This window comes from Equus quagga, chromosome 15 (genome assembly GCF_021613505.1).
Source record: "Equus quagga isolate Etosha38 chromosome 15, UCLA_HA_Equagga_1.0, whole genome shotgun sequence".
Taxonomy (NCBI): domain Eukaryota; kingdom Metazoa; phylum Chordata; class Mammalia; order Perissodactyla; family Equidae; genus Equus; species Equus quagga.
Window position 1 is genome coordinate 77,070,534 of NC_060281.1, and position 16,157 is coordinate 77,086,690.

General features: G+C 41.2%; 1 protein-coding gene across 1 annotated transcript in view; it reads left to right on the plus strand.

Annotated features, from left to right (window-relative positions):
- FBXW8 (F-box and WD repeat domain containing 8) overlaps positions 1-16,157 on the plus strand; it is a 112,945-nt gene that overhangs the window by 58,014 nt on the left and 38,774 nt on the right. The window contains exons 6-7 of the mRNA XM_046638852.1: positions 11,928-12,124; positions 14,991-15,197. Of these exons, the coding sequence (XP_046494808.1) occupies positions 11,928-12,124; positions 14,991-15,197 (404 nt within the window). The remainder of the gene's footprint in view (positions 1-11,927; positions 12,125-14,990; positions 15,198-16,157) is intronic.

Here is a 16,157-nt window from a genome sequence, read left to right on the forward strand (position 1 = left end):
TATGCTCTGAATTGTTCCTCTTTCCTTGCTTTGAATTCTGCTCCCAAACAGGACTTAAAAACTAGGGTTGTGCAGTGTTAGGTAAAGGATTTCCTGCATGAGCACTCTCCTCGACCTTCTGCTCCAAGGCCGTGGAAGGCTCTTCTGCAGATTTTAATGTTACATAAAGGATTTCCTGCATGAGCGCTCTCCTCACACTTCTGCTCCAAGGCCGTGGAAGGCTCTTCTGCAGATTTGTAACTGCTTCACTTATGACCGTTGAGACAAAGACCTGGACTTGCTTACTCTAATTTCTAAGAGTTACAAGAATATATTGTGCCACGCTAGTAACACTGAGTACAGCTAGTGCCCAGATTTTGGTTTCTAAATATCATTAATTCTTCAATAAAAGCAACAGTGCTAGGGCAGGTAAATGCAAGATGAGTCTGGAACATCTCATGGAGTCAGAAAGTAAGGATGTTCCAAAAAAAAAAAAAAGATACAGGTGAGCAGGGGGTTCTGTTTATAGGACAATGGAAGCAACCTGGAGTTCCCAACAGCCAAATCAGGGACAATTTGAACAAGAAAATATGACAGTAATAGATTATAACCTATAGAATAAAGTAGATATCCATGAGTCCATACTGATGTAAATATATAGTTAAATAAATAAAGAAAGGAGAATGGGCAGCTCTTCCTTACAGTAGCATTTCAGTTAACATGTGGAGAAGGGATGATGAAGGTAGAAAATCAACATTTGGCAGGTACCACAATAACAATTGTTGCAGGCAAGAATCATCAGTGGATGCTAAAATTAGTATAATAAGAAACAAGATATTTGCATAGTCTCAAATTACCTTTGCACAAGAGAAAAATAGTAACTTTCTAGTGGAGAGCCTGACGATGCCACCTTAACCAAGTCCTGAGAGTTGTCACTACCAGTAATGCAGACCTTCTCGTGGGCCTCCTGATGCCGTACCCTGGAAAAGCACAGCGTTATTTCCTGTGCTGTTTTTTGCCAAAAATGCGTAACCTGATTTAAACATGAATAAACATCAGACAACCGAGAGACCTACAGGATAAATGTGCAGTATTGTTCAAGTGTCAAGGGCATGGAAGACAAAGAAAGACGGAGGAATTGTCTCAGATTGGGGTACAGGAAGAAGATATGACAATTGAACGCAATGTGGAATTTTGGGTGGGACTCTGCACCAGGAAAAGGACGTGGGTGGGACAGTTGGTGAAATTCGACTAAGATCTGTAGATTAAACATATTGTATCAATGTTAATTTCCTGGCTTTGATCATGCGGCTATGGTTATGTAATATATTAACATTCAGGGAAGCTGGGTGAAGGGTATACTGTAACTTTGTATAATTTTGGCAACTTTTTTGTAAGTCGGAAATATTTCAAAATAGAAAAAAGAATATGTTAGATTATTAAACAAGGTTAGATTTTTTTTCCCTCACAGCAATTTAATGCCGTGCTTTTGTATGTTAAATGTTTACTCGGAAAATAATGTGCCGGTCCCTTTTCCGCTTTCTGGCTGAATTCTGGGCCTGAGATTAGATGAGGTTAGAGTCTGTGTTCTTCTGGTGGCAGTTATACAATTAGGGATTCTCAGCACTGTTTGTCTATCTTGCCATTTATCTTTGAGCTATTCTCTGCCCCCTGCGCCCCTCCCCCCTTTTCAGCTCTCGATGGTATCTAATCTATGGTATTTTGTTCCCAAAGAATACTTTTTTTTGGTGAGGAAGATTGGCGCTGAGCTAAGATCTGTTGCCAATCTTCCTCTTTTTTTTTTCTCCCCAAAGCCCAGTACGTAGTTGTGTATCCTAGTTGTAAGTCCTTGTAGTTCTTCTGTGTGGGATGCTGCCACAGCATGGCTTGATGAGTGGTATGTAGGTCCGCGCCCAGGATCTGAACTGGTGAACCCTGGGCCACTGAAGGAGAGCATGTGAACTTAACCACTATACCACCGGGCTGGCCCCCCAAAGAATACTTTTTAAAGAATGAAAAGCCGTTTTCTTTTAGAAATATGCCAGAAGTTACGTTTTTTGCCACTACTTAAAACTTATGATAAACAGTTTTCGTCAGTTTTATATATAAAGTGTGAAAGAGAGACCTAGTTTTTCAAAATTATTTTAGGGGTAAATAAAGTCTCAAGACCGTCGATCTTAAAGGCAGATGGGTCTGTGGGTCTGGAGTTCAGGGGAGAAATCTGTATTGGGCTGTTGTGCTCCTCCTCTGAGGGAACACGAGGGAGAGGCAGGGGCCCCAGCCCAGCGTGCTGGGAGATGGCATGTGAAGCTGAGTGCCAGAGAGAGATGTTAGACTGTCTGTGGTTTCCATTTTCCCCTTGTCATTTGCTATCAGGTGACTCACAACTGACAGCAGTTTTGCCATAATCTAAATCTTTATGTATGGTTCTTTTCCTGTTTTTGTTTGAGCCTTTTAATACTTTCATTGAAAGGGAATTAATTGATAGTATGGTTTCAAGCTCTTTTGAAGATTTGGAATGGGATTTCTAAAAGCTGCAAGATGTCATCACTGGAATTTTCCTTGTAAATCTGTTCTGAGAAGTCACTTTGCAGTGTAGCTACTGAAAACATTTGTAAAACACAAGTTAATGTCTTTACTTTTGTTGGTGATAGCCTTTCAAATTTTAAAAGATCATTCTATTATGGGAAATTCAAAATACACAAAATTGGAGAGAATAGTATGGTGAACCCCCATAAACCCATTACTCAGCTTCAGTAGTTACCACATTATTTTAAATTACGCATGTTTCTAAATATTATATAGTTATGTCACTGAACATATGAATGGAACTATTTTTGAAGATAGACATTTTCCTTTCAACAATAAACAGTATATTTAAAAAGAGGAAGAAAAAGAAGTCTAAGACTCACTGAATGCCAGCCCTGGCCCAGGCCCTGCACCCGTCTGTTCCCTACTGGTCTGATCCAGGGGAAGTGGTGGCGATGTGATGGACACCTTTGGAGTTTAATTCACCTTAACCCATCGAAGGGTCAGAAGTAGAGTTTGAGTTTTTAATTTAATTTTGTACATCAGAGTTAAATATTGATTGTAAAATCATGCAGATTATGATTGGAATAAATAATAAAAATATCCCATCACTAATATCTATAAAGAGGTATATACAAATTATAATAAATTGTTTGAGAAAGTATTTCATGTAGAAAAAATAGTACCAAAGGATATATAGTAGAAAGTAAGTACTCTTGCTCTACCTACCACCACCTGGTTCCCTGATTCCCCAGTAACCCAGTCTCTTCTCTAGAGGCATCTCGTACTCCGGTGTCTGACAAACTCTTCCAAATAGATTTTATGTTGTGTTTATGTCACTCACTTATATTGTAGGAAAAAATTGGCTGGAGTCAGTGGCTGCCTGCACAGTGCCGTCTCTTTCGCATTATCTGCTTTCTTGGCACTTTCACTTGTGGAAGAGCTGAGCCGAGTTCTTTGGCTTCTGTTCTCCATCAGTCTGTTTTTCCTTTAACTTTGCTAACTGTAAATTCTTCTATTTAGTCACATTTTCATAGTCTACAATATATTATTTGCCTTCTTTTCAATTTACTGTCTCTTCATTTTTGATTCTTCTTTTTACAGTGTTCTTCTGCTTTGAACTTGAGGGCACTGAGCACGTTCATCTTTCCTTCTTGACTCAGTTTCTGCTTTGTGATCTCGTGTCTGGTTGCTGCTTTGCTTGTACCCTGAGCAGTCACTTCATTGGTCCACAAGCCCATTCAGATTTTCTTACTTGTCAATCTAAAATGCTGCTTCCAGAGTGCTTTGTATTTATTGTTATTCTGCTGTAAGCAAGAGTTGGGCTTTAGAGCTGTGTTCAGCTGGAATGTTGAGGACGACATGCACAGTCAATGCAGCACCCAGGTGAAGAATGAATTTCATTCAGCTTCTTTCTTTTTCAAGACCCTCCATGATTTAGCCGATTTGTGACCTTTGTTTGCACTGATGCTAATCTTCCACTGGCCACTTCTGCCGTGAAAGCAAAACTTCTTTTGTCCTTTCAGACTTTATGCCGCCTTTACATCCTGGCCTGCATTTCACAGTGATAGTGTGTGCGCTTGATGAATGAAGAGGTACGTGTGAATGCTATGGGTATATCTTAAATTTTTATTAAAATGCTTTTTCTCGTTGCAGAATTTCTTTTGACTCCTGCTTAATTTCTTATAGGCGAGTGTTTATTTACATGGTGGAAATTGAGATTTCCAGCTCTCTTTATAAATAGCTAGCTTCATTCAGCGTCTCTGAACTAAAGTTAATTGATCCTGTCTACTTAACTCTATGAAGCTGAGCCCAAGCCTCAGGTGTTCATGTGCAAGCTCAAGAGGATTGGAGCTCATGGCTGAAAGAAGTTCTAATCTAGAAAGCACTGAAGGCCACAAGGCAAACCGTAGTTCAAGAGGTGACCAGTCTATGACTTTCTAAACTCGTAACCTATTTGAAATTTTATGGTGCCTGAAAAAGATCAAAGGGGAGGGGCAATGCCAATTGTATTTTTTTCCAAAACCAGTTCAGCAGTTATTTACCTTTCAAGCAATTAACATAATTACCATTATGCTAAAAAGTAATTTTGGAAAGTTCAGCCCTGAGCTCTTATGACTCCACCGGGACAGTTTTAGTTGGGACTTATCTTTTTGATGGAAGCCTAATTGCAATTTTGGCTTTGTGCACACAAACAGAAGCAGCTAATTGTTTAGGCAAATAGCAGATTAATTTAAATATGCATCCCTAATAAAACAAAAGTGGTATCCATTATGGTCCTTGTTCCCATGACGAGGAATATAAATATTCTGTGCAAGTACCATTAGGCGGAGGTCTTAAGGATTGTCGACATTATTTCACAGTGGTAGCACTTTCCTGATATCAAGTAATCTTTACAAAAGCTAACATAAATCAGTTTAAACTCATTTAGATCCCATTTCCACTATGTGCAGTTTCATTACCAAACTCTGGCTGGCCTCCTTTGGGAGGGGGAGGGGTGTGCTGCAAACTGGCATGGGTGCCCATCCACAGCTGCTGAGCGGCCTTTATGTCTCCTCGAAAGACTGGCCGTCGTTACTCATGTCATCATTCACGACTGTTCCTAGTCTAGGGTGAACTCGGAGTTCCTTCAGCCCTGCTGCTGCTTGTCAAGGTGGAGGGTCTTGAGCCCAGAGAGCAGGTGGGACTGCTAAGCCCTACTCTTGTCTACTTTATTGGGCTGATGGCCCTCACTCATTGTATTCTTTCAGATTTTTCAAGAGACCCTTTTTCTTCTTTTGTCCGCATCCTTTTCATATTTCTCATGAATGAAGCAGTGTCGTTGTCATCCCAGCACTAGCTCAGAATTAAACATCTTTTATCCAGCTCTTGAGATTTTAGCAGGTAGAAAGGCAGACACCTGTCCTTTCCGTTTTCTCCGTGTGGGGCGAATGGAAGTCCTGAAGCTCCGGCTCTCGGGGATTAGACCTGGTTCAGGGGGAGATGGCAACGAGCTGCTGTAGTCGCTGCTCAGAAACTGCACAGAACCTCCCTTCGCACTTGCTGAGAAGTTTTCTCTTGTTCTGCCTTGGCCTAACGTGCAGGAGAAGTGCAGTAGAGACCTTTCGGGGTGTTTCCTTGCTCTGAGGTCCCTCCTCAGCACCTCTAGAGGTGGGCATGTTCATAGAATTTGAATAGTCTTTTGGCTTCGGCTAGTTAGACAAAGATGGGGGCCCCAGGCCCTGGGGCAGCTGATTGATGGACTGGGATGAGCCTGTTGGACCTCAGAATTTCAGTGTCAGTTGTGTGCTTGGAGTAGGAGCCCTCGTGGAATGGGGAAGGCAGAAAGCTGGTTTGTGGAGAGAGAAACAGAGACAAAATCTGTGGTGCAAGAGGTACACTGTCTTGGTTCCGAATGTTTTTAGGTCCTAGTTCTGATCCCTTATAATCTCCAGCTATGTTTCCTGCCCTTGCGTTCTGTCAAATAGCTCTGTTCCTTTCCAGTCAGTTAACATTTGTATTTAGGCCAGTTGCAGTGGATGTCTGTTTCTTACACAAATGTTCCCTTGCTAAAACCTAAGACAAGCATTCAGCAAACCTTTATTGATGTTCAGCCACATTCAGTACTCTGAATTCACTACTGTAGGGAATGTAACAGAAAAAGGGCACAATTCTGCCGCTTCCTAAGTCCACACAATATCAGGAGCCAAAGCCATGTTGTTGCGGCATCTGCAATATGATAAAACTTGGCCTTTCAAGTGAATGTACATCAGATTTTAAAAACCCTCCCCTTTGGAGAAGTGAATTTATTTGGCTCTGACAGGCACTGACTACTACTTCCTTAATGTTGTGCGTTGGGTGTGGACCCAGTTCAACTTGAAATGTCTGGAAAACTTGCTGCTCCTTTTTTGCCATCTTAAAATAGTGTGACAACATGACAAAAAGTTAAGCTCATCCATTGTCCCATTGCACTTGGTATATATCTCTCTGTTATATTTTAGTTATTAGATGTCTATGTTTCTTTCCATTGTGAGTTTTGTGAGAATAAGGGTCATATCCTTACTATGTGCCCCCCAAATGAGATGCTTGGTAGATGCCACTAGAAAGTCAGCTCCATGCAGTCTGGGGCTTTTTTTATCTTGTCTTCTTGACTGCAGTTTCCCCAGTACCTAGAATGGTGGCTGGCCCAAAGCAGGGGCTCAATAAATACTTGTTGATTGTATTGTTGCATTGATTCCTTTTTGGCTAAATATTGGTTAACATGGATGATAATCTGCTGCAGTATTATAAAACATTCTTATAATTCAAGCATTCACTGTTGGAGTCCCTGCAGTTTTGAGGTTGTGAAAGTAGCTGTGATATAACTGTATTAATTAATAAATTGATCGTGTGTAAAATTAGCTTTCACTCAAACATCCCTTCTGGTAGCTGGTTATCTGTTCCTGATCACCTTACCCATGTGTTTTTGGGTCAAATATCCAAGAGGACAGTTGCAAAGTGAAATTGCAAATCTTGCAAAAACTGCACGATTTAGTAATGTTAAAAGTGATATTCGAAGAGCAGTAGAAGAGGTAATTACATGGATAAATAAAAATGGCTCTTTTTCTTATTATTTAAGTCTCTTTAAAAGATAATTGCCTGCTTATGCAAAAATACTAACAATGTATGTGGAATTTATAACATATGTGGAAATAATAAGTATGACAACAATAGTACAGAGGCTGAGAAGGGAGGAAGTGGAAGTGTGCTGCTGTGAAGTTCTTACTCTGTGTGTGAAGTGGTATATATTATTGCTCGGAGGCAGACTACAGTATCTTACAGGTGTGTGTTAAAATCCTAAAGCAACCATAAAATAACACAACAAAGAGTTTTGGCTAATAAGCCAACAAAGGAATTAAAATGGCATAAACACATACTCAATCCAAAAGAAGGCAGAAAAAGAGGGAAAAAAGGAGCAAAGAACAAATGGGACAAATAGAAAACAAACAGCAAAAGGCTAGATTCAACCCATCCTCACCAGTAATCACGTTAAAGATAAATGGTCTAAACACTCCACTTAAAGGCAAGACCAACTATACGCTGTCTACAAGAAGCCCACTTAGATATAAAGGCACGAGACAAAGTGAAAGGACAGAAACATGTCTATATGCCATGCGAAAACTAATCAAAAGAAAGCTGGAGTGGCTATATCAGTATCAAACAAAGCGGATTTCAGAGCAAAGAATGTAAACGGGTAAAGAGGGACATTTCGTCTAAGAACGGGTCAATTCATCAAGAGGACATAATCTTACATGTTTGTGCACCTAAAAATGATCTTGGAGGACTGTGGAAATGATAGTGGCACCACTGACAAGTGAGGATTTGACCAAGTTATATACTTAATAGTTGAAGTGGAGACAATTGACAAAGATCGGGACACAACAGGCATTCAGAAGAGCAGGATGTGGCCATTAAATTGATGGAACCCTGGAATACATTTTCCAGAAAGACCCTACTTAGGACAGCTCTGTGGAACTCAACCTTGTAGTGAAGGGTATTTTATTGCATACCATTCTGTTGGAAAAATGATGCCAACAAAACCAATACTTGATTAACAATGAAAAATGTGTTTATAGATAAACTCCATGTGTGCTTTGAGTGAGCTGTGGGTGAATAACTTCCACACTTGGCAGAGCACAGGCTGAGCCTACATCACTTACTCATCGAGCTCGTAGTTATTTTATGCACTTGTAAACGCAGCCACTCATCCTGCACTTTTCCAGCTCAATTCCAGCCCAGCTTCGGACCAGCTGTTTAACGACTTGGAGCTTCTGTTTCTTCCCTTTTGTGACGTGAGGAGAGTGCTGCCCCTCCCAAGGTGGAAGTGAGCGCTCAAGGAGAGGAGACAAAGGATGAGTGTCTAGACACTTGAAAGCTCTATGCAAATAGCGATTTTTATTTTTCTTCACTGTCTATCGTGATGCCTCCAAGCACATGCAGACAAATGCAATGCAGGACTCTGTGAAGGAGGCACATCTTGGAGTGTGCCTATCTGCTATTTAATGTGTGGAGCCGTTGGCGTTCTCTGCAGCATATCAGTGTCTTCTGAGTCAGAATGGAAAGAATTTGCCAAAGTAGCCGCCAGGGGAATGTGTTGTGAAGACTTCTCTGATCTGCTTATCCCCCAAGTTTATCATAATTCCTAGAAAAGTACACTGTGTTTTACATTTGAAGCAACATTTAGCTTGAAGAAGGCTCTGCTTTTGTTTGTAATCACCTACTTAGCCTACTGACAGTTTGAAAGTCTTGCAAAGCAGCCCAAATGTATTATTTTCTTCTGACTCTCTGTATTTATTTAGTGCTGAATGATACTTTATAGTAAGATCTTAAGTTCGAAGCATTTAATGTTTAAAGGCAAAGTACAAGGTAAGAGGAAAGAAAGATGGGAGGATGAATTGCAAAGAGAAGAGAAGTGAAAAGCTTTATCTGTTTTAGGTCATAGGAAGTTATAGGAAGTAGAACTGGATTTGCGGATGAGCAATAGAGAGGAAACTGGCATTGTTAATAGATTAAATATGCTTTATAAGACGGCAGGCACTATAGAATACATGTAAAAAAGGTAAGAATGATAGGTCTGTCTCCAGCATTTTGTAGGGTTTGTCTCCTTTCATCCTCCCAACAGGCCTGTGCAGTAGGTGAGGGTATCTTCAGTTTTTCGGAGGAGGGCACGGGCTCACAGCTTTAACTGACCTGCCCGAGACCTTCATCTAGCGAGTGCTGGAGCTGGATTTGAACTCTTGTAGCCACAGACTGTGTTATCTCCACAGAATTATTTCTCAGTGGATTTTGAAAAATAAAATCAGGTGGAAATTGGACTGGGACATTATCCAATGTGATGCAGAAAGTAACTATTTTCTTGGATGAATCTTTGAGGGGAAGGAAGTGGCTTAGTGGATGGGAACAATAGAAAGAAATTATTTGGTGAGAAGAGAATAAGGAGTATTGCAAATTCAGGAAAGTTTATATTTCTGATAGAAAAGTTTAAGCTCCCAAATTTAACTGTTCTCAAACTTGAGTGTACATCCCCAGAGTGTCTGTTGCCTGAGAATCTGCATTTCTAACAAGCCCCTCGTGATGCTGATGCTGCTGATCCAGAGGACTGCACTTGGAGATGAGTGCTGTAGACAATTCCAGAAAGGTTGAGACACGGCCAGTGTGTGTCAGAGGAATTCATCTGGGTAGCAGTATTCAAGGGGCTGGGGAGAAGAGTGTATGATAAAATCAGTTTTTAACAATCATTGGATGGTCTAGCTCGTGTTTTAGAGCTGTGCAAAATGAAGTGTCACTGCCAGTGGGGGCCAGAAGAGGGCGGTGGTGAGGAAGGTATAAAATACATGTAAGAACCAATTAGAGTTGGTTAATGGCTGTTTTCAGGTACTGCTAGTGTCTAGAACAGTGCCTGGCATGAGTGGACAAATAGAAGAATGAATTAAGAACTCCCTGTGTTTAAACCACTCAGCAACCACCCATTCTTCTTAGGTCTCTCACAAAAGCATTTTTAAAAAATTTATTTTTTTTGGTAAAATTTCAGAGAATACAAGGGGATATACAGTAAGTGTCCCTCTTTTTTTTTTTTTTTTTTTTGAGGAAGATTAGCCCTGAGCTAACATCTGCCACCAATCCTCCTCTTTTTGCTGAGGAAGACTGGCCCTGAGCTAACATCTGTGCCCATCTTCCTCTACTTGATACGTGGGACACCTACCACAGCATGGCTTGCCAAGTGGTGCCATGTCCACACCCGGGATCCGAACCAGCAAACCCTGGGCCGCCAAAGCAGAACGTGCGGCCTTAACTGCTGCGCCACTGGGCTGGCCCCTTTCCCTCCTACTTTTATTCCTTTTCCCTGGTTTCTTTCCTTAGGGGTCAGTCCTTGTTAACAGTGTCTTGTGTGTCCTTCTGCAGTAGTCTGTGTATATACATTTTTTTAAAACACAAAAGTAATATAGCATACTATACCACTCTTCTGTCCTTTACTTTTTTCATTTAACATCATATTTTGTTGATCATTTCATATAGCTTGTGTGTAAGACTGACTCACTCTTTTTTTTTTAAAGATCGGCACCTGAGCTAACATCTGTTGCCAATCTTTATTTTTTTTCTTCTTCTCCCCAAAGCCCCCAAGTACATAGTTGTCTTTTCTCGTTTTAAGTCCTTCTAGTTCCACTGTGTGGGACACCACCTCAGCGTGGCTGGATGAGCAGTGCTAGGTCTGTGCCCAGGATCCAAACCGGTGAAACCCTGGGCCGCTGAAGCGGAGCTCGCGAACTTAACCACTCGGCCACAGGGCTGGCCCCTGACTCACTCTTTTTTTTTTTTTTAAAGATTTTATTTTTTTCCTTTTGCTCCCCAAAGCCCCCCAGTACATAGTTGTATATTCTTCATTGTGGGTCCTTCTAGTTGTGGCATGTGGGACGCCGCCTCAGCATGGCCTGATGAGCAGAGCCATGTCCATGCCCAGGAGTCGAACCAACGAAACACTGGGCCGCCTGCAGCGGAGCGCACGAACTTAACCACGTGGCCACAGGGCCAGCCCCTGACTCACTCTTTTTTTAACTGCTCGCTTTATTTAAATTCTGAACTAAGGAGGTGCCATTATTTAAGTAATTCTCTATTGATGGACATCTAGATAGCTTCCAATCTTTTGACATAATTAAAAACATTACAATGACTATCTTATATACATTTGTAATTTGGTAATGTTATCAAATTGCCTCCAAAGTTGGTGAATTAGTTTACATTCCCACCAGCAGTTTGAGAGAGAGCCTGTTTCCTTATATCTTCAACCACAAAATGCTTTCTGAGTTTTTTTAACTACTTTTTAAAAAATTATTATTTTTTTTGCAGAGAAAGTGTTGCCAGTCTTCCTCTTTTCCTCTTTCCCTCCCCAAAGCCCCAGGGCATGGTTGTATATCCTAGTTGTAAGTCCTTCTAGTTCTTCTGTGTGAGCTGCCACCACAGCATGGCCACTGACAGATGGGTGGTGTGGTTCTGCAACTGGGAAGGGAACCTAGGCCGCCTAAGCAGTGAGCACCAAACTTTAACCACTAGGCCATCAGGCTGGTTCTGAAATTTTTTTGTCTTTGTCAATTTGATTGATGAAAAATGGTATCATATTACAGTTTTTATATTTTTCTAATTGTGAGTAAATTTTAACTTTTTTCTCGTTTACATGTCAGTTGTATTTCTGTGAACAGCATGCTTATGTCCTTTGCTCACTTTTCAATTGTTTTTCTTATTGAATCTTAGAAGCCCTTTATATATTAAGGAAATTGGCCCTCTGTTATATGTGATGCAAATATTTTTTGTAACTAATTTATCTTTCTTTATATTGCATGATATTTTATAATTGTGCATATTAAGTGAATTTAAAATTGTTGCTTGCATTTCTTTTTTCTACATAGGCTTTCTTAATATTTGGGATCTAAGAACTGGAAAGTACCCTATTCATCGTTTTGAGCATGATGCAAGAATACAGGCACTAGCCCTAAGCCAGGAAGATGCAACTGTTGCCACAGCTTCTGCTTTTGATGTTGTAATGTTATGCCCCAATGAGGAGGGATATTGGCAAATAGCTGCAGAATTTGAAGTTCAGAAACTGGTGAGCTTTTAGTCTGATCATTTTATCTTTCATTCTTGCAATCTCTGGTCTCATATAAACAAATAGTAATGATGTTGGCAGCTCGCGTTCGTGGGCCTCCTATCCATAAATCTCACAATAGCTTTGTGAAATAGGTAGTAAATCTCTCCATTTACCAAGAATAGAAGCTTAGAGCAGTGAATTGACTTCCTCCTGCTGTCAGAGCTAAGGTTGTGATTCAGACCTCAGGGCTGGCTTCAGGGCCAGAGTTTCTCACTGTGGTCCTCAGCCTCCTTCACATTAACGGGACAGTCACCCCTGGAAATCTGAGGTCAGTTTCTGGCCTAACATGTAAGTGAAAATGAGTTCAGTGCTGTCACCCCAGTCCTTATGGGAAGGAAGGTTTCCATCCTACACTTTCTTCATCCCAAGGTTTTCTCACCTGGAATTAAGAGTAACTCTTGAGTGAAAATGGGTTTAAGTCAGTGTTAATTGGGTAGCTGTGCTCCAGGATGTCGTGTGAGAAGCTGAGCCAACCTGAAGAGTTCTTTACACAGAGCTTATTTCTGAGTTGAGTTGTACCTAAGTCTCTACATTTGTGTGGTAGGAGGTGGTTTGGTGGTAAGAAGGAAGGGCTCAAATCTCTCTGTGCTGAATTTGGATTTAATTTAGACAAACTTGATTTTGGCATTAGTAGGAGAGTGAAGACAAAAGCCAATACGGAATAATGAATTGATGGCCTGACCTGGAACAAATCCTGCTCCTCTCCTTTTCCCCCTGGTGGAAATCCGGTTGGATTTGAATAACTAAAAAGCCATGGTGTCACCGCTTCTTCTCCGTAAGCTTCTTGTCCCTTTAACGATCAGTCTGCAGTTTGGGTGTAGTGTTCCCCCAAAGCTGCCTGATGCTGTCATCTCATCTTGGGTTTATTTATGAGAAACATGTGAAAGTACCATATTTCTCTTTGTTCTCAAATCTACCGTAGTGCTTGTTACTTGGTCTCTGACTAAAGAACACTGTAGACCAGCAATAATTACATGAACTCAGACAATTACCTAAGATGTGAGTCCCTCTGTGAAGTGTAAATCCTGCCTTGGCAATAAGGTGGCATCCTGGCACACACTGGAACCTTTTTGAAGTAGTTTACAGCACCCAGCAAATGGCACAGCCACTGTCAATCTGAGCCTCTTGGTCTGTCCAAAATCCAACATTAAGGTGAAATTAAATGGCTAGACTGAGGATGTTGGTTTTTGGAAAATAAATAATTTTTAGAATAGGAGAGAGAGGAAGCAGGCAACCGTTGCTGGAGGCATGTGTTATAAAACTTGTTATGTATTGTTTTGCACCCTGGATGAGGGGTTGCCACAGAATGCGCTGTCACTGGAAAAGGCACCCCCTGGCTCATAGAGCTGGGCCATTTTTGTCTTCCCTGCATAGGCTCCCTGAATCGCAGTGGCAGTGCTCCGGGTTTGTAATACAGCCTAGAACATCCTGCCTCTGTGCTGGCCCTTGGGGCCGGGTGCAGAGCTGCCCTCACACCACTGGGCCTGTGATCAGCACTTGCCGGACGCTTATCCTCTCAGGCTTCTCCGGACAGTCCTTGGGACTCAGTCGTTTGAACTTTTTGAATTGTTGTCAGGGCTGCGTTGTCCTGTTTACACTGTGGGTTTTGTAACCACATGGCATGGCTCACCTTCTGCTTTGGTACTTTCGCAATTTACTCAGGGAGGTGAAAACCTGCTGTAAACTGCACTCAGGGGAAATGTGCCACTTCTGGGTCTAGAAAAGCAAATTATTGAAGAGAGCTCCTCATACCCACGCACGTTAGAGCAGGTGGCGGCAGCCATGCAGTCGAGAGTACTGTGATGGTGTAAAAGTGCTTGTAGTGGCCTTCCCACCCTCCGGTGACATTGGAGCCAGGAGACAGCAGATAACTCAGACACTTTTAACCTTTTAGCAACACCTTTTTGGTATTTGCACAGATGTTAAAATGTGATTTTTACTAATTTGGAACTGAGTTTTATTTATTCAATTTCTTGTAAAAAAAATAATAAAACCTTAGCTTTTTTTTGAATAGTTATTATACCTTCATGGTTCAGAGTTAAAAAGACTCAGGTTTACCGTGAGAAATCTCCCTTCCAAGCCATCTCACAGCTCGTTTCCCCCCTTGGAGGCAGCCATTGTTAGAAGATTTACACTTGTGCACGCCAAGCATGTCATGTGCTTGCTCTGGCCCACCTTTTACTCACCAAATCCTGTTGCTCACCTTGCTTCCTTGCTTTCCCCTCCCCAAGTTTACCTTGGAGATCCCATTTGTGTGAATTTATCAAGAATGTCTTTGTGCTTTTTCCTGTGACTGCATGGCATTCCAGTGCATAGATTTTCCTATTAAGTTAATTAGTCCCTTAGTAACCCATGTTTAGGTTTTTCTAGTTTTTAGCTGTGACAAAATAGTGCTACAGCAAATAACAGTTGTTTTGGATAAATGTGAGTTTATTTGTAAGCAAATTCCTAGAAGTGACTTGCTGGGTCCGAGTGCATGTGCATTTGACGTTGTGGTAAGTGTTGCCAGATTTCCCTCCATGGCTGTTGGACCAAATTACATCCCACCAGCTGTAGCCCAGTGTCTTAGCAGACTAATTGATCTTTACTGATAGGACAGGTGGAAATGATATCTTCGTGAATTCTTACTTTGTATTTCTCTTATTTGGAGTGTATTGTGTTTCTTTTATGATGAGAATCTCTTCATTTATGTAAAAACTGTTTCATTTCCTGTAAACTGTCCCTTTGCCTGTCTTTTTCTGTTGGGTTGCTGCTCTTCTCATTCATATGTAGGAGGAATTGTGGGTGAGACCTGAAGGACTAAACAACTCTTCTCCTTTAACAGGTTGACTACCTTGAAATAGTTCCAGATACTGGAAGGTACCCTGTGGCAGTAGCCACTGCTGGAGATCTGGTATACCTGCTAAAAGCTGAAGACTCTGCCAGAACCCTCCATTATGTCTACGGCCAGCCTGTCACATGTCTGGATGTCTCATCCAACCAGGCTGCTTTTGGTGTGAAGAGTCTCGGATGGGTGTATGAAGGAAATAAGGTACAAAAAAATAGCAAGATGTACAACTAATGAAAAAGAACATCGATTTTATTTTTTGGAAGGCAATTAAAAAATTAATGCTCTATGATTTTTTTTTTTTTTTTTTTTTTTGGTGAGGAAGATTGGCCCTTAGCTAGCATCTGTTGCCAAGCTTCCTCTTTTTGTTTGGGGAAGATTGTTGCTGAGCTAATATCTGTGCCAGTCTTCTTCTCTTTTATATGTGAGACGCTGCCACAGCGTCGCTTGATGAGCAGTGTGTAGGTCTGCACTAGGATCCAAACCAGCAAACCCCAGGCTACAGAAGCAGAGCACCTGAACTTAACCACTATGCCACTAGGCTGGCCCCCTGACATGGTTTTTAAAGATGTATTCAGGCAATATATCAGCATGGTAAAAAAAATTCACTTCAGAAGGGTATAAAATGAAAAGTAATTATTTCCTTTCTCCTCTTTTCTCCTAGCCCCACTCCACAGAAGAAACTACTAACAGTTTTTAGGTATCCATCTAGAAAAACTTAATGCATATATAGGAACATTTATACACTAAAAAACGTATCTTTGTAGAAATTAGATCCTAGTATACATACTGTATAGTAGACCTTGGAGAGCATTCCGTGTCAGCACAGACCAAGTTCCCTCTCTCTCGGACTCCAGCGTGTGCTGACAGTCCACAGTCTGCTCACTGGTGGGCATGTAGGGTGCTGTCTCTATTTTGGCTATTATGGACAAGGCTACAATACACGTAGTAATTTGCAAAAGTCCTTGTGTAGTGTATCTCCGGGATAAATTCCTAGCAATTACGTTGATGGTCAGAGGATATGTGCGCCTAAGATGTTGGTGGACGTTGCCAAGTTGCCCTCTAAAAAGGTTGCATCAAAATTTTCCTTCTCACTAACAGTGCGTAAACATGCCTTTGATACTCTTTGAGCCAGAAGCAAGGAAACAAGTTTTTAATTGAAAT